The sequence below is a fragment of the Bos grunniens genome, chromosome 6 (assembly GCF_055505025.1).
Source record: "Bos grunniens cultivar Pamir isolate PY7600 chromosome 6, Bosgru_T2T1.0, whole genome shotgun sequence".
Lineage (NCBI taxonomy): Eukaryota > Metazoa > Chordata > Mammalia > Artiodactyla > Bovidae > Bos > Bos grunniens.
This window is the reverse complement of record NC_141170.1, coordinates 99,637,429-99,660,519: the sequence shown is the minus strand read 5'-3', so window position 1 is coordinate 99,660,519 and position 23,091 is coordinate 99,637,429. Positions and strand designations below refer to the sequence as shown.

The following is a 23,091-nucleotide window of genomic DNA, read 5'->3' as shown; positions in this document are numbered from 1 at the left end:
AGCATATTATACAAGTTACAGTTATTATTCAGGGTCTATTTTTCTTGACTTGGGTTCTCAGTTATTTTATTTTTTTTAAAGTATTTGGCATAAAACAGGAGATTTTGTAGCATCAAGCCAAAGAAAAATCAGGTGTAGCATCTGATATCCATGGCTACCACTTTATTGGTAACTATTATCCACGGCATTCATGACACTTCATATCATAATAAGTGAAGTTTCTAGTGTTTCCTAGGACATTACTAGAAGCATTTATAACATATAAATGTTTAACTTTGAATAATAATAAAGTCTTTAAGAAGTTGAAACTAGTCTAGTGTCTTGTCTCAAGGGCTAAGAGGTTAAAAACTTTATTAATTATTATAACACCCTCTGTTTCTGTGCATTTGGCTAATAAAATACATTTATCTATACAGGCTGAATACATGTTATTTCCTGGGTAGGAAAAATAAAGCATATAAGATCTTTGACATAAAAATTATTTTTGTATGAATATATTTTCAATGACATTCTGTATTATACTATATTATCTTATTTCTCAAGAGTAAATAAGAAGTCTTTTAGCAAAGAGGATCTAAATTAAGGTAAAGAATTTAGCAGAAATTTTTCAAGAATAAGGCTTGGGAATTTCGAGATAACTTGAATTCAAACTTTACTGATTGTTCTCTTGCTTTCAAAGTTGTATTCATTTCACCAATAATGACATATATTTGTATAATGACTCACTATATTGTAATTGAAAATGAGTGTACTTGTGATTCTCAATTTTCAGCATAATTGGCTTGGAGCTGGTGATCAAACATTTAGTTGTTGTAAGCCAAATCATTCATTATATCCTAGAGGTATCAGGTTATAAACTTCATTTATCTTCATGAAAATCTACTTCAAACAATAAAAGTACAAAAGTCAAATGCATACACATACGTGCACAAATACATGCTCATATGTGCATATATTTATTAAGTATATAAAATCAAACTCAATGAAAAGGCATTATAGAACAAGAAAAGGGCTCTAATGCTAGAAATGGAGATAATTATACATTAGAAAATGAAAATATGGGTAAAGTATGTTAATTATACAATGAATCACCAAAACTGACATAAGAAGAGTCAAATTACTATGGCAGTAATTTTTTTAAGTTGTTCTGAAATGACCTCCAGAAAATTGCTGGGCCTGGTTCTTTTGTGAAGGTTTCTTTGAACTTTCAAGGGATCTTAATTGCCAAGGTATCTAAATTATTGCAGAGCATCATAAAATAAACAATTCATTTTAAGAGTTTAGCACATTCCTGATCAAATATAGGATAAAAATAGAAAGCTACAAACCAATCTCACATTAATAAAGTTGCTAAAATAATAAATATTAGAAAAGTGAGTGCTGTAAATATTAATAGGAAAAAAATACCATATTCTTATTAAGTAATTGCCAACAATTACTCTGGCCTACATACAATTCACATGCTAAACAAAATCCCATTATTAATGCCTCTCATTACAGTAATGGATCTTAAAGATGAGAAGTAAATAGGGAGAACATGAGTTGGAAAAAGAAATGTATTTACTGTATCATTCTTCAAGAGAAGCCACTGGCCCATGGTCCCAGGAAATACAAGATTTTGAAGTGATCCTACTTTTCTTTGTTCTATTACCAATTCCCTGCTTTAGAATATACATATTTCATTTATAGTCCTAAAAAATTAATCAGAAATATTCAAGGAAAACAAAAAATAAAAAAAGATTGATAGTAACATCAAACAAAAACCAAAACACCATAAACATTCTTTTGTGGAGATGAGATTGGTAGGGTCTTTAAAATATGAAACCAACCAAGTTTGGACTGAAACCTTCTCCTACTCCCAGCAATATTCCTGTTTAAATATGGACATTCTTCATTGTTTCAAGAACCTTCAAACTATATTCAAATTAGAACCATTTGTCCAGAAAACTTAAACTGCTGATCAGTCTTCTCTAAAATTTTTGAAAGGTGCGATTTGAGTCTTACTCTAAGACTAGCTCAGGTGTAATCAATCAAGTCACCACCATCTTTAGCCAGCTTGTCACTGTTTCCTTTGACTTAGAGCAGTGTTGGCCAAGGTTAAGATCATTTAGATATCATAAATACAGATTCTGGTTGTTACTCTAAGGGTCTTCTTTATTATGAAAAGACATAACACAAGCAAGGGGTTCACAGTTCAATTCAATGCAAACTGGAATTTGTCTAAATTTTGAGAGTACCTTTAAACCAAATTGCCATAAGTCAAGAACTACTTATACTACATCAGTTTTATGGCGTATAGCAACATAATTTTACTGAGTATAGAGACATATAATTTACATATTAGAATGTATACACATACACACATTAATACATGAGTGTGTATGAGAAATAAAATCTATATAATTACATAAACATATGTGTATATACATACAGACATACATATATACCAATTAATACTTGATATTAATGCGTGTGTGTTAAGGGCTGAATTATGTTCCCCTTCCACCATTTTTATGTTAAAATCCAAATTCTCAGTACCTCAGAATGTGACAGTATTTGGAGATAAGACCTTTAAATAGGTAATTATGTTAAAATGAAGTCATTATGATGGGTCCTAATCAACTATGACTGGTATCCTTACAAAAAGAGGAAACCTGACCTGCTGAGGAAAGTCCACATGAAGACACAGGGAGAAGACGGCCATTAGCAAGCCAAGAAGAGAGGCCTCAGGAGTAACCAATCCCATTGACACCTTGATCTCAAACTTACAGATTCCGAAACAAGGAGAAAACTGATTTCTGTTGTTTAAACCACTCAGTGTATGGCACTTTGCTATGGCAGCCCTAGGAAACTAATACAGTGTGTGTGTGTGTGTGTGTGTGTATGATTTAAAATATAATCGTTACCATGTAAACCAGAGTCACCCTTACCACATAATATCTCATTTTATAGACTGGAAAATTCACGGTCCTCCCAAAGATTCCTGCAAGGGCCGAGGGACTAGAGTCCTAGGTTCAACCTCCTCTCTCCTGATTCAGTTCAGATACCGTTTTACAGTCGTCAACTTTTGTGGTCTTTGTCCTGTGCTACCCTAGGGTGGATCTCAGGTCTTTCCATAAAAATAAAATAAAATCATGTAAAAGGTTAACAATAATTCAAAACAAAACAAAAACAAAAAGGGAATTGTGAACACAGCTGATTTTACAGCCCAGAAATGTAAAAGATTAAAGTTGAACATTAGCTGTCTCTGCTCTAACATAGTCCCTTAGCCATTTCCACAGTGGGAAATTCAGCTTCCTTTTATGTTCTAATGTCATAGCTCTAATTTTCTCTTCCTTCTATACCCAGAACATCTTTACTCTCCACATCCCCCTCTCCGCCCCGCCCCCATCACTTCCCTCATCTCCAGCAGTTTGACTCCCATTGTTAGCTAATTTGGCTCAAGCTCTCAGGAGCCCCTTTTCTATATCAAGTAGCTAATCAAATTATTTTCTCAAACAAGGACAGTTCCTATCCTCAGAGAATTAATTCCTGAACCCACTACTAAAGTTATCCCTGCTATATTAAGTTTAACCAAGTTATTAAAAAGAGTGAAGGTAACATTTCAAGTTGTTTTTTTCACCTTGACTCAAAAAGAATGACCATCAATCATTAAAAATCATCAAACACCTACCAATATATTACCCTTTTATATGATCTCTAAATTGACACAGATCTAAAACTTCTGTTAAATCTGTTGCAAATTGTTGTTAAATTCTGCAGTCTTACTGGAACTTTTCACTACGCATATGAATTCTGAACTTTATTTTTTAAACCATCAACTGTTGCACCCAGCAAATGATTTAACTATGATTTCAAAGAGGACACTTTGAAAACTAAAGATCTTCTACAGTTGCCACTTTATATAAGGGACATAATAAAGAAGGCTTAGTTTTGCCTTTGCTCAAAAGATTTTCCACAAAATTAATATGTATTGATATAAATTGCCTAGATGGAGAATGTCAGGTTACGCTTTGAGGAAGAAAATGAAAATAAATTCTTGTTCAAAATAACTTTTTAGGAAACAGGGTGCTACTGCCACCTGGGGGAGGCTCTTTCTGCTTCATTCAAAAGTTAAATGTGCTTCTCAGATGAATGAATACAGTTTATGTTTTCTTTGTCATATCCACACAGGAAGATTTTCTGCCCTTATGAAGTCATAAGTCATTCCAGATGTCTCCAAGATTCCTTCATGCAGAAGTACATACTTCACAGACTTTTTGAGAGGTACAGGAGAAGATGAACCAGAATATAACAAAACAAAGGTTTCTACAACTTATACACTAACTATGTTGGTAAATGTGGCTTATATACTAAAAAGTGTAAAAATCAAATTTAAGCTTTTAATAATAAAATAAAAACCCAATTTTTAAGCAAAGTTTACATGGCTTTAAGTTGTAGCTAATTGTACTTTTCTGAAATATGCTATCATTAATTGATATGGAAACTGTATATGTTGATATAATCATGCTAGTGATCATATCAAAATAATAAATTTCAATTGCATGGAAATAGCCAAGAGAGTTTTTTAGAGAATTTTTAAATTTATGAACTAAATACTGTTATGAAGTCAATACTATTGTATGTATATTACATATCTGTTGAAAATTTTCATGAATTAGTGATATGTCAATTACAAAGGACAAAATTGTGACCTTTGCTTTTAAATGTCTAGTTTCTATTTTACACTTGCCAATATTGCATTTTATTAGGCTATATGATAAATTGTTACCTATTAACAATTATCTTAAACAAATAAGTTAATCCTGGAAATAGAAATTTCAGGAAGTACCTATTGAAATTACATATCTCTCAAGTGACAAAAAAAGTCAATGCTGATTAGAGGAGGACAGCTAATCATTTATAGAAAGTATTCTGGTAATAGATTAACTAAATAAAGTACATACAGTATCAGTCTCAGAGTGGTACAGTAATACTGTCAGAAGGTTGAAGTTCATACCGAACAACCATAGCAGCTTGAGGGAAGTCTCTGGAACAAGCATTTTTAAGATTGGAAAAGGTACGTGACATAGAGCAAACTGGTTGGGATTCCATAATTAATTAATTCTTTTTTAAAAAAATTACACATCTAATTCTGGAGTAAAAAGAAATCTGAGTGGCTATGGCGCAGCTGCCACAGCTGAATGAGCTGGGTGAGGTGGGATGGGGTCATCTGCAGGGACTCCTGAGGTGAGTGTCGTTCGTACGAGGGTGTAAGTTTCCTTCAACATGTTCATATAAAGGTCTGGAGGGAGTAAGGTGAGAGGCATTAGAGGAAAAGAAAGAGGCACATAGAACTTTATAGTCAAAATACAAGTTATAAGCAAAAATAGTAAATATGCAATTTTCAATGTCTTTATTTCTGAATCAACAGATTGAGTATATTTGGTGACTGGCCAGTAGCTTTGCCTTATCGATATAATGAAAATGACAGATGACCTTAAAATACACAAAAATAACTACATTTTAGGGGTGTTGTAATGAAATAGATTCTCCCAAGGTTCTCCTCCCTCCTAAGTGAACTGTACAATGTGCTGGTCTTTCCTTCCTTTGTTGAAGAGCCAATACTGAGCTATGGTGAACCACGGAAATGATTAATTATTTCATAACAGAAATTAAAGTAATCATTTTCATCAGAACGTTGCCCAGTTGTTAAAAAATTAGTAAACAGAAACAGAAGTCCTCCTTTAATATTATTCATGTTTCATAGGAGAGAAGCATTCAGGAAGTCAGGAAAGATGATTTTTTGCAGATGCCACTTGTATATTCAAGGGGTGGGGAGGCAGGGAGTGGGGAAGGGAGAACACTGTTTAAAATGCAAGAAGGGCTGTTTCTTCCACTGTACTGTTTCCACTTCTCCACCAAGAGTGAATCATTTTCAAATATTGCTGCTATCTTTGTTTCTGAACTGAGAGACCTCAGCACCCATCATTAAACCAACTCACCTATCACACTGATAAGTTAACACGGTTCTCCTAAACATGGCTTACACTATCTTCATGTAATTCTTTTCCTCATTTTCCTACAATTATTGCTTCCTCCTCCTTTCATTATCTGTATTTGATTTCTCTGTCCTCTCTGAGTGTAAACTACTACTATTATTTCCACTTTCCCTCTGTCACTGGGGTGTCTCTGCTTTAGTGGTGTGCTCCTCCATGCTTTAGACACAAAGGAGGGGAGAGCAAATCCGAGGCAATACTTGGGGTGCTCTAGGCCAGTTAAGAAGCCTTACATTGGCTGAGGGGAGATGCCTGACTTCTTACGCTGAGCTTTTGTTTACCCAGAGCCATGATGAACTCCAACAAGATGACCATCAACTTGGCCCTCTTTGGCATGACTCAAAGTGGAAAAAGTTCTGCTGGGAACATTATTCTGGGAAGCACTGACTTCCACAGCAGCTTTGCTCCATGCTCTGTGACCAGAGATTGTAGTCTGGGCCGCAGCTGTCACTTCCGCAGCTTCATGCGTCGAGGAGGGCAAGAGGTGACTCTGCAGGTCCAGGTGTTGGACACGCCAGGTTACCCGCACAGCAGGCTGAGCAAGAAGCACGTGAGACAGGAGGTCAGGGAGGCCCTGGCACATCACTTTGGGCAGGAGGGTCTGCACCTTGCACTGCTGGTCCAGAGAGCAGACGTGCCTCTCTGTGGACAGGAAGAATCTTCCCCAGTCCAAATGATCCAGGTAAAGAGCAGTCACACCAGTGACATTATTCCCATTTTGGATGGCATCACCTTAATAGGAATGAACTATGAAAAACTGGTTAAAAGAGGTATTGTAAACAAGTAGTTTAAAACAAGCGCTGGTTACATAGGAAAAAACTGGTAAAAATTACTTGATTCTCCCACCAAGAGTAATTTTTACAAATTCCTTTCGAGAAATTCAGTCAGTCATTTTATAACTGGGAAATGACTTCTTATTTTATAAAAGAAAACAAAGCAAAAATGAGATACTGACCTTAGGTTAACTAAATCTCAAACTCCTAAGAACTGAGAATTTGATTGTCTATGTGGTCTCAGACTATCTGCCTCAGAATCAACTGAGCTGTTTGTTAAAAATGCAGATTCATCCAAGCCTTACTGAAACAGAATCTCAAGAGTAGAGCTTGCCTATCTGTATTTGCATAAACTTTCCATATATTTCTCTAAAACAGTCAAGTTTAGAACCACTGAACTAAAATACCAACTTGCATCCTTTCAACAAGGGACAACCTCTTACAGTTCGCCATAAATGGCTGGGGGGTGGGGGCGGTGGTGGTCACTCTGATTCAGTCATTGAACACTATATTGAGTACTAGCAGAGTTTAATGATTGGTGAGTGATAATATAAGCCCTGCCCTCAAAACACTCACAGTCTAGAAGAGACAAATAGATAAACACGTATATGACAACACATTAAGTGCCAAAACAGTGCAATCTATAACTCCTCAGTGGAGGAAGCATCACTGAGACCTACACCATGGCAAACATTCAGGGGAGATTTATACTTTATTTATAGGAAATAAATCAGGAATTGTAGAAGCTTTGCTTGCCTCATCTGTAGGGTGAATAACTGCTCCATGCCAGCCATGAGATCACAGGGACCTCAGAGTGAATAAAAATAACATATGCCACCTTTCCCTAATGGTTCATCTGTTTGTTCATTTATTTACTTTCTTGATTCTCCAGTCTGCTGCTGCTACTGCTGCTAAGTCTCTTCAGTCGTGTCCGACTCTGTGCGACCCCACAGACGGCAGCCCGCCAGGCTCCCCCGTCCCTGGGATTCTCCAGGCAAGAACACTGGAGTGGGTTGCCATTTCTTTCTCCAATGCATGAAAGTGAAAAGTGAAAGTGAAGTCGCTCAGTCGTGTCTGACTCTAGTGACCCCATGAACTGCAGCCAGGCTCCTCCGTCCATGGGATTTTCCAGGCAAAAGTACTAGAGTGGAGTGCCATTGCCTTCTCTAGTCTAGGACCACCCAAATTTAACTGCTAAACTTGACTAGTATTACTCAGTAGCCTCATTAATTGACCTAACTCAGAGATCTCATCTCTACTAGAAGTTCCAAAGTAAACTACATGGAGAATAGAGAGTAGACATTTTCAAGCAAAATGAATTTGAATGAATGCTACTCTGTTTCTGGTCCAATCTCTGATTATGTTGATGTAGAATTTTTTACACTTAGAAAGATAGTATACCTTGGTTTAAAGAAAGGTATTTTCCTTTAACTAGTAAAAACACAAGACTGTTCTAAATGACAGACACACATTTTCTTTTTCAGTAACTATAGCTGTTCCTAAAACAAACAAACAAAAAAAAGCATATGTGTAATCACAAAAAAACTAGTGGAAAAAATTAGGGTGACAAGAGTATAAAAAATAATCATCATCCAACTCCTGAAAAATCAAGAATATTCTGTACAAAAGCAAAGATGATTGCAATTAAGAAACAATGTGAAATCTAAGAAAGCCCATGAACCTCCTCTAACCTATTAAAGCCAGCATTCCAACAATATTTCTGGTAGAAATCAAAAGGGGGGCCCTGGAGCTATACTGTCAGTGTAATTTTTAAGCAGCTTAAAAAATTCATTTAAAGCTGCTATTAAATAGACATTTAACTTAAGCTATAGATGGATGTAATCCAGTAAACTCTGTATTTCTCAAAAACTAACCTCTCTCCGTATGTCTCCAGATTTTTCTTTCTGCTGATCCAAAAAAGGACATTTTAAGAGACATACATTTTGAAAATAGATTTTTCCAGTTTTAGGATACAGAACTATGTTGTAATCCCCTAATTTTTTTTATACAAGTGAATTCATTTCATACATGTCTCTGATCCTTTTAAATGGTATTTGGCATACATGCAGCCTTCACTGCTTATGGCTGCCTTCCTTAAGTCAGTGTCCAATTCAGGAGTTGAAGGCAGAGAGAAGATGCGCGAGGGAAAGACTCAGATCCAGAACAATTTTTCAAGAGTAAGTAACCTCTCTCCCAGGAGAGATTTAGTAATCCTCAGCAGGGTCATGACCCCTGGAGGCACTGCAGTCCTATTCTGGGCTTCCACCTTGATCTCTGGGTGAAGACTGCCTAAGCACAGGCTGGCTGTTTATGACCTTCTTCCTGAAGGTGCCTCAGATACTAGTGGCAGCCATCTGGATGTGCTCACAGACCGGGAGCAGCTGCAGGATGTCTGAATATTCAACAAGACCCACAGCTGTTAGGAAGAAGGAAGGAGTGGTTAAGGTCCTCTGCTTCCAGACACACCCTGAATTTCTTTTTCTTCCTGGCTCACGCAAAATGAGGAACAGAACATCTGTCTTCGCCTTTGCCTTTCCCCCTTTCTGGGGGCACTGATGCCCTCCATGGAAAGAGTCTTCAAGGCCAGTGCCAGAGAAGCGACCTCTTCTTTTCCTGCACCTCCCTGTTGTCTCTTTAAATATCTCTCAATTTGTGCTCTAATATTTTATAGAGGGGTTGCTGCTGCTGCTAAGTCACTTCAGTCGTGTCCGACTCTGTGCAACCCCATAGATGGCAGCCCACCAGGCTCCGCTGTCCCTGGGATTCTCCAGGCAAAAATACTGGAGTGGGTTGCCATTTCCTTCTCCAATGCATGAAAGTGAAAAGTGAAAGTGAAATCGCTCAGTCGTGTCGGACTCTTAGTGACCCCATGGATTGCAGCCCACCAGGCTCCTCCGTCCATGGGATTTTCCAGGCAAGAGTACTGGAGTGGGGTGCCATTGCCTTCTCCGATAGAGAGGTTATAAGCTGCCAATTGTGACAACTGAAATGGTTCCTCAAATGATCCTTTTCTCTTTATGTCAGGCCTTCCTTAATCTACAGCAAAACAGTAGAGATGTTAGTGAGTTGTCTCCCCAAAATGGGGAAAAAAGGGAATGATTCATCTGAATCTTATAATTTGAATTAAAAAAAAAATCCCTAAATTATAGATCAGAGCATATATAACGGGCTTCTCTGGTCAGATGGTAAAGAATCCGCCTGCAATGCGGGAGACCTGGGTCTGATCCCTGGGTTGGGAAGATGCCCTGGAGGAGGGCAAGGCAACCCACTCCAGTATTCTCACCTGGAGAATCCCCATGGACAGAGAAGCCTGGCGGTTCACAGTCCATGGGGTCGCAAAGAGCTGCCCACGACTGAGTGACCGAGCACACAGCATATGTAATAGTCTCCTTAAGGAAAGTGCTAGCATGCAAACTGCACTAGGAATTGAATTCAGGAATTGATTACATTCTTTCCACGATCATGGTATCATGTTTGTATTATTACTGTATACAATCAGGTTTCAAGCAAGTATTTTGATTTCAAATGAACAACTTGACTGCTGATGTTATAGATGGGTGTACACAGACGGGGTTCAGAAAGACCAATGCAAGACCTGCACATACTGAACAGAGATCATGGGCTTAGCTGTTCCACAGATTCAGTTGAAATATGTCTATTACAGTTCTAGGTACATGACTATAGATGTTACTTAACACAACTTTCTTGGCTTCAGTTCCTCATTTATAAAATGGGGATTATTTACCTATGTTAGAGAGCTCTGAAGGCTGTATTTAATAAATGTAATGTGCTTGGCATCATGCCTGAATTACAGCGGGTTTGTAGTAGGTTTGCAGAAAATTGCCACTACTATTGTTTCGTCATCATCACTATCTAGACTGTGATGAGTAACGTATTCAAATGAACTACTAGATACAAGCAACACATTACAGAGGTTAAGAGCCTGGGTCCTGCAGTAAGTTATCCCTGTGTTCAATTTCCTACTTAGTTACTTGCTTTGTTACCTTGGGCAAATAACTTCTCTAAACTTCAATCTTTCCAGTGATAAACTGGAAAAGATAATAGTTTTCTGGGTTACTTTTGGAATGAATGTCATATTAACATAATGGTAAATTAATTCAAACATTCCCACATGTCAAGTGCACAATAAACGTTACCTATGATCACTATAACATTTTTGCTAGTGTTTTACTCTAAAATTGGGACATATTATCTGTAGCCTTCTTTGGAATATTTTGATAGGCTTCATAAAAGAGTGAAATCAAACTTACACTGCCCTGATATATAAGAACTTCCTTATTAATTTAGGGAAAAAATGTAGGAAAAAAATTCACTGGGTTAGTAATGTTAAACTGAGAAGACGCAATTTAGTGCGAAGGACAGGGGTCTGGCAGTCAGGGAACCTCTGTTACAGGCCCAAGTCTGCCAATAATCGGCAATGTGGCTTTGGCCAAGCCATTTAGTATCACAAGGAAGGCCTTAATATCCTCATCTGTAAAATAAGGCAATTTTGACAGATGATCTCTAAGGTTGACTCTTCTCTAAATCTGATCTAACAAGGCTTATCATTCAGCTTTGGCTCTCTAAGAAGAAAATGTGGTGCTCTAAGTGGGAAGAGAATAAGGGAATAACATAAAGAATGGTCCTTATTGTCCTCCTGATCCATGATAATTTTTTTTTCTCAGTTGATGTAATAGTTGGCTTTTTTAAAAGTTTCCCCCTAAAAAGACCAGATGCTATGATTTCATCAACCACAAACAAATGGGGCAGGGCTGGTGAGGTCCTGGGAAAATGAACACAATTCCTGGAAAACAAAGTTTAAATCCTAACTAGTTGTCCCAAAAGGACTAGATGGACTCATACCCATTAGCACTTTGAAATCAAACAATTTATGATTGATTATAAATTTTCCATCTAGCTTAGTATTATATTTAAATTGTTAACACCAGATAACTTACATTAACCTATCTTTCTTTTGGATTTTTATGTGAGCTATCAATCAACCGTGATTATTCTCTGGGTCTGTAGAGAACATGTTTGGCCACTAACATGATGACTATACACCAAGCAACACTACTTTCAAATATTCAACTATTTTCTGGCCAAAAATCAATTTAAAGAATATAAGCTAAATCAACCATTCTCTTCTATTTTTGGCGGTAATTCAAAAGTGCAATTTCTCTCACAGTTTAGGACATGAGCATCTTTTCATAAATAATTACCAACATGTAAAAACTTTCCAGTGGCTGAACACATGGACTCGTAAGTGGTGTCAAGCTTAGAAATCTATTACCCTTAGGTGCTTTAACTCATTTTTCCTGAATGATATTATGGTTTAAAGTATAGCAAATGTCTGGTGGAAACAAAGGCAGGGAGGGCATGTTCATGTTACAATATAGAAAGCCAGGAACTAAAAACACACTGTGAAGGTTACACCATTTAATGCAATAAGTACTAACCGAGCAAGAGGAGAGTTCTATGTTATGATATATAACTCAGGAGAGAACCACTCGAGCCAGTTTATTTAACATTAATTTGTATTATGGCGATGTTGTATAAATATTTAATAACAAATATAGCCCATGCATCAACCAATACCCAGAGAATAGTTCTGGCAGTAGCACTCAAGGGAGCTTAAGGGCAGTAGCTATTTATTAACTTATATTAAACATTTCAATATGAGCACATCAATAAGGCACTGGGGAATGTAAGGTATGGCACTAAATTTGAGAAACTTCTAGAGGCAAGAATGATGAAAGATCAATAGTTGTACTTGTTAAAAATAAAATCCCAATACTATACAATTCCCAGTAATGCTCAATCACTTTCTTTACTTGGTATGTCTTTATTGTCTGAGAAATTCCTTGCTAATTTCTATGCTCAGGCATCATCACATGCCAGATAAATTTTCTGATCCCTCCCTTTACCCCCACGTTACCTCCCCCACCCAAAATTAGACTAAATGTCTACCTCTGTAGTGCCAATATATTTTCTATCACATTTGCAAGGACAACAAATTAAATGTACTTTTTCCCTATGTGTCCCTCTTCCTTAGCCATAAGCTTAGTTAGTAAACAAGAATTTCCATCATACACAAGCAAGAAATGCATGTTTTGTACCATTCCTTGTCTTGGAACAAAGTAGATCCCTCAATAAGTATTTGCAGAAGAATAAATCCCCCAGAGAGCTTTTAAAAACTTATATCCCCAGGTTTCATCCCTGAAGATTTTGATGCACTTTTAGTAAGCACCCTAAGTGATTCTGGTGTAAATGGCCCAGAAATCTTCTTATTCTCAGAACCTAAATCTATTATATTTAGCATGTCATTGATTTTTCAACCATTCAGGTTAATCTTCTTGGGTTGCAATAAAAATACCACCAACTTCGCGGCTTAAGCAACAGAAATTTATTGCCTGTCAGTTCTGGAGGCTATGTCTGAAATAGATGTCAGCAGGCGAGTTTCTTCTGAGGGCTGAGAGTGAGGGATGTGTCCAAGGATTCTCTCCTTGGCTTATGAATGGCTGACTTTATGCTTACCTGGTTTTCTCCCAGTATTCATGTTTTTTGTCCACAGTTCTGTTTTATAAAGACATATTGGATTAGAGTCCCAGCCTAGTGAATTTATCTTAATTAACTGCATCTGCAATAATCCTATTTCCAAATAGTCACTTTGGAGGGACTGGAGTTTAAGTCTTCAACATCAATTTGGAGAAAGGGGTTACAATTCAATCCACAGTATGGTTTATTTATTTTCCAGTTCTCTGACTTCTCTCCCACAAGAGATGTGTTAGAGTACACAGAATATACGGAAAACTCTGAGGTCTGCTAATTTTGCTATGTCACTATTAGCTAAAATGTGATGTTGACATTGCACATATACTTTGATTTACACAAGAGCTATGTTCTTCAAAGGTTGGGGTAAAGGTTGGCAATTTGTGTTTTAAAGGCACATAAAATATGCCAATTAAAGTCTCTCTTTGCAAAACTCTTTTTTGTAAAGTTAGAATCTTCCCGTTAAAATAATTATTCTCTAATGTACTGATCTTGAAATGTCTGAGGATTTTCTTGAAGCAGGGCATTTTCAGAAGAACCAGAAGCATACAATTATTCTATGGTGTACAAAGACAGATATGAGGAAAATTTGGGGACTTATACCTTGAGAGAGTCCTCTGAATACAAAACAGAAAGTGCAGACTACAGGCAAATCTGTGAAAATGAACTAGAGTAGAAAAGAGAAGTTTCACAGGAAACTACAATTTTGTGTCCCAAAGATTAAACTTCAAAATTGAGGAACCAAAGTTAATAAATAAAACCCCGAATCTTCTATTTAAGATGATGGTGAGGGTCTAAATTCCAAATTAATCCAACATATTTATTGAGTGCACAATGTATTAGAGGCTTTGATTGATATAGGAAGACACAGACTTTCCAAGAAGTCACAGTCAAGTTATAGAGATGAATGTGAAAATAAATAACTCTGATAAAAGTTAGACTGTATTAGGAGTTATAACTGGTAACTGTGGTCTTGAGATGTTTCTAATTTTTAGGTATATTGTTCCACAGTTCTTATATTTTCATATTAGATTTACATATCCCAATTCTTTCCTTCCTCGCTTCCTTCTTGTTTCCTCTGTTTCCTTTCTTCATTTTTTTCAGTTGTTGAATATTATGACTCATACTTATTCAAAAGTTTCCCAAACTACCTTTCAATTTTTCAGTATTTTTATAAACTAGAGTTTGTATTAATCTAATACCTCTGTATAGGTTTGTACTCAACCTCTGTATATTAGTTTCTCCATACCATAATTGTATCTCCCACAAATCATCACGTTGAACTTCAAAAGAGGTAAAGCTTTAGCATATCTGGCACTAAATATTAGTTGTTCTCCCTTCTTTTAATTTTAGAGGTTCTGGATATGTTATTAAATTATTCCTAAGCATATTTCTCTTGCTATTACAGTAGCAGCTTTGGAAATATTTTTGTAATGGGAGTGTTTGGAATGGAGTGAACTTTACTGTTGCATTGTCATGATTTCATATAACTTTGCAAATATTCACAAAAGTTAAATGGTTACTTCTAGATGCCTTTCATACTGTGTTAATGATCTGCCACATGCTATTACTTCTGCTTTACATCAGCTTTTTACTATTCAAATAAGAATTTATTATATAACCAACTTCTACGTATTACTAAACAAAGGAATACTAGTATTCAATATTTTTCACCCACATTAGAGGAAGTCACCCAATAAATTGGGTTTGATTCTACATATGTGAAGAGGATGTGAATCACAGTAATATTTTGTAGTTGTTCCAAATGACCAACTGTATTTTGATAGCATTTCCATTACATGTCATCTGATTCATCGATAGATTGTAACCAGATTATGTAACTGTAAATTCTCAGAAAATGCTTTTAGTGATAATACAATATTCCTACAGAAAAAGATATGACATTCTCCTGAGTAAGGTCCTCTGACTTAAAGGATTTCAGTGGTTCTAACAGATTCAGGTTGACAGGCAAGTATGTACAACTGCTGAATGTTGTAAAGGTAATTATATCATGCAGCACAGATAATACACAGTTTTGAAGCTGTATTTACACAAATTACAACAAAATAAAATGGAGAACTTAGCTTTTTTTAAAAAGAAAGCCCACCCATCTCTCTGCATTTGCTTACATTATTTGACTCCATCATCACTTCCCATTATATATTTCAGTTTTAGAAACATAATGAGGTACAGGTCTGTTTACTGTCTGTGTTAAACCAAAACTCTTCTGCTCATCTTTGAGAAATACAGTCAAAAGCAAATAGCCACTTATCTCCTCTCTTTCAGGAACTTCTGGGCCACACTTGGATGAATTACACGGCCATTCTTTTCACCCATGCAGAAAAAATAGAAGAGGCTGGGTTCAATGAAGATGAATACTTACGTGAGGCCTCCGAAACACTGCTAAAGCTACTAAATTCTATTCAGCATAGGTATATTTTCCAGTATAAAAAAGGAAACTCACTTAGTGAACAAAGACTAAAAATCTTGGAAAGAATCATAGAATTTGTAAAAGAAAATTGTTACCAAGTTCTTACCTTTAAGTAAGATTTGGGTGAAAGGAAAAGCGCTTTGGGTTTTAGAATGTGGACCATCAGAATTTCCGTATGCTGCCCGTGAGCATGTACATTGATATAACCACTTTGGAAAACTGTTTAGCAATTAAAAATAAGATTCCTAAGGCAAACCCTGACACAATAATTATATATGTCCAAAAGAAATGTATATATCTGTGCACTAAAAGACGTGTGTACAAAAATGTTCATAGCAGTACTACTTATAATAGCTAAAAACTGGAGATTACCCAAATGTCCACTAATGGTAGAATGGATAAACAAATTGTGGTATATTCACACTATGAAATATCATGCAATAAGGAGAATGAGCAAACTAAACTGCATGTAACAAGATCAATGAATTATCCAAACGTAACGTTGAAAGACGGAGAAGGCGATGGCACCCCACTCCAGTACTCTTGCCTGGAAAATCCCATGGATGGAGGAGCCTGGTGGGCTGCAATCCATGGGGTCGCTAAGAGTCAGACACGACCGAGCGACTTCACTTTCACTTTTCACTTTCATGCCTTGGAGAAGGAAATGGCAGCCCACTCCAGTGCTCTTGCCTGGAGAATCCCAGGGACGGGGGAGCCTGGCGGGCTGCCATCTATGGGGTCGCACAGAGTCGGACACGACTGAAGTGACTTAGCAGCAGCAGCGGCAATGTTGAAAGAAAGAAGCCGGACATGAAAGAGTATATATGCTATGATTTGATCTGTCAGAGTCAAAACTAATGTAAATTAAACTATTTTGCTGTGACAATCACAAGGAAGCCAAGTTACCCTTGTGGGGAGGAGGTAGAAGAGTGAAAGCAAGCACCGGGGCGGCTTCTGAGGCTCCAGTAATGTTCCATTTCTTGATCTGGAAGCTGGTTTCACAGTGTGTCCCCACTGTGAAAATCCAACAACAAGCACTTCTGACTTATGAACTCTATACTACATACGCTATACTTAAATAAAAGTTAGAGATGAATAATTATACAAATTTTCAAAACTTGCTCCACTGCTTACATGATGCTAAAAACTTACACTTGTGAAGGCCTATTCCTCATGTGAGATATCTACTTCATATTTACTATAATTATGAAACAACTTAGCACACAGTAGGTGCTCAATAAATGTTAACTTCCCTTTTCCACTTTCATATGATCCCTGGTTCCTATTTAGGCTTGGAAATGTAGGTAAAAGCTCAGAGCCAAATACTGCAGCACAAATAATGGAAATAACTGTTAACCAAATACAGATAAAGCTTTGACTGAAAAAGAGGCTTCCAGTCTGCCTTGGAAGGTCAGTCAATCTGGATAGGGAGAAAGCTCCAGGATAATCTCAAAGACAGCAGTAAAGATCAAAGGAAATTAATTTGAGTTAATCACAATAGCCAAGTCCATCAACAAGTCAAAATCAGAGCACCCCCAAGTTTAACATTTGCACGAGTGTTATCATTTACAAGATTCTTTCCTAATATAGTCTCCAATTTACAGCTTGTTTGTATAATTTGTAAATGGCTTTTTTTAGTGTACATTATACTTTTATTTTCCATTAAAAACAAGATTAAAGCTGGTGGTTATTCTCTCAGACTAGTCCTCAAAAATGTACTTAATGTTTAATATTATCTGAACTTCTAACACAAATCTATAAAGTACTTCTAGGAGAAAGAATAATACAAGTTCCAACTTGAAACAACATCTCTATTTCTCTGTATGATCCCCTTCTATCGTTGTGGGTCCAGGATTGTGAAGTGGGAACATCAACAATCAGGCTGAGTTTGGAAGTTAAGCAAAAATCAACACTTCCCCAGGGGTTGGTGGCTCACTGACAAAGAAACAGATTTGAGGTCGAGAAGTTGAAACTGCAGTGACTCGTGAAGAACAGAGTGGAAAACTGATGTTCAATCCTTCATACTCTTCATGCATGTGATGTCAGATAACTCTTCATAGAACACAAACACTTGTTAGCCTCAGGAGAGATATGTGGTGCAGAATCATGTAGGATTCAAGATCTCTGAGGCGGGAGTAGTGCTGTGTCTTCTAGTTTCAAAGAGGAAGACCTCTGCGATGTTCTTCCCTGAATTAATTTGTGTGTATATACACACACACACACACACATATTTTACATAAATCCCTGAATATGATATTATATATTTGACTTTTTTTTAGTAATCTTGTATTTTGCTTTTTTCAGTTAACTTTTACCTCTCCTTCTTTTCATGCAAATCAGCCATTACACATAGGTTAACAAAAAGCATGGTATACACTATATTTTCTGCATGGCCAGAAAATCACATACATACAGAGTATACACATACACATAAACAAACACAGGTTTTTTTTTTTTTAATTTTCATAATATACTATTGCTTTTTTTTTTTTTTTTAACATCACCTCATATAAATTCCTGCAACTCCAAAATGTAGCTTAAACTCACTGTTTTTAAAGGCTGCATAGCAGGATGTACATTTCTGGGAGCATATGTAACAAATTTATGTAACTATTCCTCCATTTATATGCATTCCAGTTTTCTGCCATGCAAAGTCATGCTCCAACATGCTCCTGTACATATTTAATAATGATTTCTCTTTTGTAAGTTATATTCCTTAGAGTGAGATTTAGGCTGTAGTATAATATACACTTTAATATATCTTTTTAAATATATCTTACGAAGTTTCTATTCATAAATGTTGCAACAAACTTAATTTTCAACAACAGCATTTGAGAACCCTTTTCCTACATTCAGGTCATCAGTGTTATTATCTTACACATGAGCTTGGTAAACAAAATCATACCTTGCTTACCATTTACCTTAATTTGCCTACTCCAGACTACTATCTAATTAGAGCATTTTTATAAGCAGGTTTGTCGTTTACTCTTCTATGAACTGCCTCTTCACATTATTTGTCTTGTCATTTTCTATTCGATCACTTTGCACAAAGTTTCTTTGCTTGACAAAAACTTTAGTCAGGCTCCTGAACTTTCTAGGCCCATCTGTGCCTAACTTAATTTTGGTAAGAACCTTGCCAATAAGTCAGTTACCAAAATCTACCCACAATATCTGATCAGGTTCCTTGTCTAATCACCCTGGTCTGTCTTCAGCAAAGATCCTGTTGGGTGGGTTTACCCAGACACACTCTGACACTTCCTTGTGTTCAGTATTTCCCTCTTGGTAATTTCCCAGCCTGTTCCTTGGCTATAAATTCCCACCTGCCCATGTTGTATTCAGAGTTGAGCCCAATCTTTCTCCCTCACAGTAAATTCCCATTCCAATAGTCCTTATACCTATCTTGATGATCCTTTCTTATCAAGTGTCACTGAATGTTTTCTTTAACACTTCCTGCTTGGTAAGTAAGAAGAAATCTACATATATTACAGATATTGGCCCAGTCTTTCATGTTGTAAATTTTTTCAATTCTGTCATTTGTCCTTCAGTTTTGGTTATGGTAACTTTAGCCAAAGTGAATTTTCTTTAGTCATACATTTCTATGTACATGCTACAAAATGGTTTTAGATTCATTTCCTTGTTGATGGGTTACCAATGGGTATATAGGTATATATCTTCTTTATTTCTAGATCTATTCTATATTCTTAATTCTTTTCCATTATCTATTTGATATATATTACTATCAATACCATAATGATTTAATTCAAATGATTTTTATATCCTTCCTTGATATCTACGAGGGCAAGTTTCCCTTGTTCTTTTCTCAACGTATTTTCTGACTACTCCCAGTCATTCATTTATATATATTATTTTAGATCTCATTTTACTTAACTTCAAAAAACTTATTTTGAATTGTATTTATGACAAATGACATTTTATAATATTAAAAATGACATTTTGTAATGATTGCTCCCATGCAAGCATACAAGATGTTTCTCCATCTTATGTTTATTATTTTTTTAATATTATTGAATTTCTTACATTTTTCTTTTCCTTAGTTTTGCCAATTTGATAAAGTTGCTATTCAGTTTTTCCTCTCAATACGAAGTTCTACTCTAATTTATATCCATTAAGAATTATTTGTCTCTGAATTCAGAATCAAGTACTTCTCTACCATTGTTTGGTAACAAAGTAAGAACTGTTTCCCTAAGAACTCTATCCCCAATGCATTATCCCCTCAACTTATTTAAAGACATTTAGAGCCCTTCCCTCCAGTACTCTCGCCTGGAAAATCCCATAGATGGAGGAGCCTGGTAGGCTGCAGTCCATGGGATCGCTAAGAGTCAGACACGACTGACGTGACTTAGCAGCAGGAGCAGCAGCAGCAGAGCACTTCCATTTCTTCCCTATCTTTTTCTCTTAACCTTGTTTTTCCTATGGAAGAAGTCTTAGTAATGTTTTACTTTCCCCTTCTTGCTAGATTTTGTTCATTATTTAATTCAAGATTTCCCCTTACAGATCACCCCTTATTATTTCAAAAGTCCTTTCTTGCCATTTACATTGAGCATTCATTTACATTATCTCTTTTACTCACCTAATATACAAATATTAGATGGTCCATTCCTTACCACTGTTTTCTTTTCTCATCTTCCCTCATCTTTCTAGTTAGTGCATTTTCCTAAAACACAGGCATTCTAGCATAGCATTTCAGAGGCATTAATTCCACATATGGTCTTCCATGAACCACTCTGCAACAGCAATTCTAGCTCTTCATGATAATCAACATAGTGGATGTAGGGAAATGATTGCTTAGTTGGTATCGGGGTTGTTAAAACATAAGAACAGCAAGACAGTGAAGCAAACACCTAGCTGCTGTGCCACCTAAAGCTGACTGGATTTTTCTGGATGAGAGCACATGTGTATCACTGAATAAACTTACCACTGTTTTTGTTGCTAAGTCTAAGTCATGTCCTACTTTTGCTACCCCATAGACTGTAGCCCACCAAGCTCCTCTGTTTATGGGATTTCCAGGCAAGAATACTGGAGTGGGTTTTCATTTCCTTCCCTAGGGGATCTTTCCTACCCAGGGATCAAATCCACGTCTCCTGCATTGCCAGGTGGATTCTTTATTGCTGAGCGACTTGAGAAGCCGATAAACTTAACATTAAGGAGATAACTGCAATAAAACAACCATGTGATCAGAATTTGCTCCAGGTAGAATAAATTATGCTTAGAATAAAGTTCATCTTAAGTATGTTGCCACCTTTCTTATTAAAAGTCTGTAATTTGTAATCTTTCCTCACATCTCTCCAGGTGGCCGTCTGCATGCTATTCTCACTTGGAAGACGAAATCTCTACTAAACTTTATATGTGGAAGTGCTTTGAACACTTTAGATTACTGGAGGATAATATACTTGACATTTTTGTGCACCTGGGGTTATAACCTCATTGGTACATACCATCCTAGGGAATTAGAAATTCACCTCTAGTAACTCACCAGCTCTGACCCTTACTATGTTTGTCCATCTAGATACCATTAACTCAATTATTAATTTCATATTTCCTTTTTTAAGTTATCTACACTCTGCCTTTCTAAAAGATAACCTGCTTAGGTTTTCTCTTCTACTGATTTTCAGGCAGATCACAATTCTTTTACAAAAGGCTAATGCTTTAAGTGGCACTACTATTTCCCAGATTCTCACTCAAACTTTAAGAAGTTTCCTTTCACAAGCATCTAAAATTTTTATTATCAATTCATATGCTTTAAGAAAAAATGTATCCTTTTATATGAAAACTGAAGGTTATGGAAAGAATTATTTCTACCAAAATCATTCTTCTGCTAAACTTAGTAAAGGTGACTTTTGGTTTGCATTTTTCATTAATCTTTTTCAAAGAGAAATCAAATTGTGTTGTTGATTTTGGATGACTTCTGTACTGTTCTTTCCAAATTTCCCAGGTGTGAAAAGTTGAGTGGGTTTTGAATTAACAAGTATCAGCCAAGTATCTTAGAGCTGAAAACTTGAGTGTATGCATATATTGAGAGCCTATCTCTACTGGGATGTATGATATTCTAATGAGTACATTTACAGAAACAAATGTAAAACTTTGTCACAGCCTTAATATGAAGGCTCATCATGTCAATGCCATTGTAGAAATGAGCAGAAGTTAATAACTGGTACTTGAACAATTCTACGTGCATCATGCCAACAAGAAAGTCAAGAGTAGTAGTCAGCCTTTTCATTTAAAAGGATTATTCTTTTTTCCTGCAATTATTGAGCCCATGGCTTGGCTTGTTTCTGCTGCTGTTGCTAAGGACAACAGCCTGCCAGATAGGAAATGATGCTGATGAAGACATAAAATAACACTTACACACATATTTTACTCAAAAATCCAGAGAATTGGGAATAGGGTAAGTTAGGAAGGAGGTGGGAGTAAGGAAATGGAAGGAAAAAAAAAAAGGAGGGGGGAATACATAGGGTGAAAAAATAAAATATACAATAATCTGCTGAAATTCCAGATGGCTGACTTTCAACAAATTATTTCACTGTTTTGAGTCCTTTCTGTAATTTTCTCTTATACTCCTATGAATTATCTCTGCCAAAACTCACAAAAAGTTAAAATCATAAGTTCAATAAGTAACAATGTATATATAAATTACTAATTCTTTTCCATTTCAAAGAGCTGCTATCTGAAGAAGATCCAGTTTTACATACAGGCATATTAGCCATCAGCAACTATCTTTCATTATTATCGTAAAACTTTGGGTTATCATGCAAAAAGTACTGCAAGTGTGTACTGTTAACAGAAGTGTTCCTGGTTTAAACACCTACTTTATCTAACCTATCGCTCTAAACTGAGTGATGTCTTCACAGGCAGACTTCTGGGACAGACGTCATCACAGGACCACATCCTTGGTAGCAGCATGTTCACAGAATCAAGGCATGAAATGGTTCTTTAGAAAGGCAACAGCCACCAACAGCAGCAGCCTAGTTTTACCAAGTGATTCTTCCTATATCACTTCCTCAGCAAAAACAAAAAAAACATATGAATAAAACTGACAAGACATGTTGAAAGTACTTAAGTTAGCTATGAAGGATTAAATTTTTTACATATAATTCTCTAATAAAACCCATGACAGCAGACAGATATAGGCTTCCCCCGCGGGCTCAGCGGGAAAAAACCTGCCTGCATTGCAGGAGATCCAGATTTGATCCTTGGGTTGGGATGATCATCTGGAGAAGGAAATGACAACCAACTCAAGTACTCCTGCCTGGGAAATCCCAGACAGGCTACAGTCCAT

The 23,091-nt window shown here is 36.4% G+C and overlaps 1 protein-coding gene and 1 long non-coding RNA gene across 3 annotated transcripts in view; one reads left to right on the top strand and one right to left on the bottom strand.

Moving 5' to 3' along the window:
- Nucleotides 1-23,091, bottom strand: part of LOC147371089 (uncharacterized) — a 71,317-nt gene that overhangs the window by 46,058 nt on the left and 2,168 nt on the right. Inside the window, exon 2 of one of the 2 annotated variants that reach the window (XR_015165802.1) lies at nucleotides 22,151-22,808. The exons of the other annotated variant lie outside the window; for it this stretch is intronic. This is a non-coding gene — a long non-coding RNA (uncharacterized LOC147371089). Of the gene's footprint in view, nucleotides 1-22,150; nucleotides 22,809-23,091 lie in introns of those variants that run through there. 2 annotated transcript variants of the gene reach the window in all.
- On the top strand, nucleotides 4,937-16,220 carry GIMD1 (GIMAP family P-loop NTPase domain containing 1). The gene is made up of 3 exons (XM_086406957.1): nucleotides 4,937-5,059; nucleotides 6,324-6,720; nucleotides 15,650-16,220. Exons 2-3 carry the CDS (start codon nucleotides 6,328-6,330, stop codon nucleotides 15,908-15,910), a joined length of 654 nt encoding a protein of 217 aa, XP_086263083.1. The 5' UTR covers nucleotides 4,937-5,059; nucleotides 6,324-6,327; the 3' UTR covers nucleotides 15,911-16,220.

Bases quoted from the DNA above. Each gene is read 5' to 3' on its own strand.
- GIMD1 (XM_086406957.1), top strand. From the start codon at position 6,328: ATGATGAACTCCAACAAGATGACCATCAACTTGGCCCTCTTTGGCATG. The intron at 6,721-15,649 runs GTAAAGAGCAGT...CCTCTCTTTCAG, and splicing joins CCCCAGTCCAAATGATCCAG to GAACTTCTGGGCCACACTTG.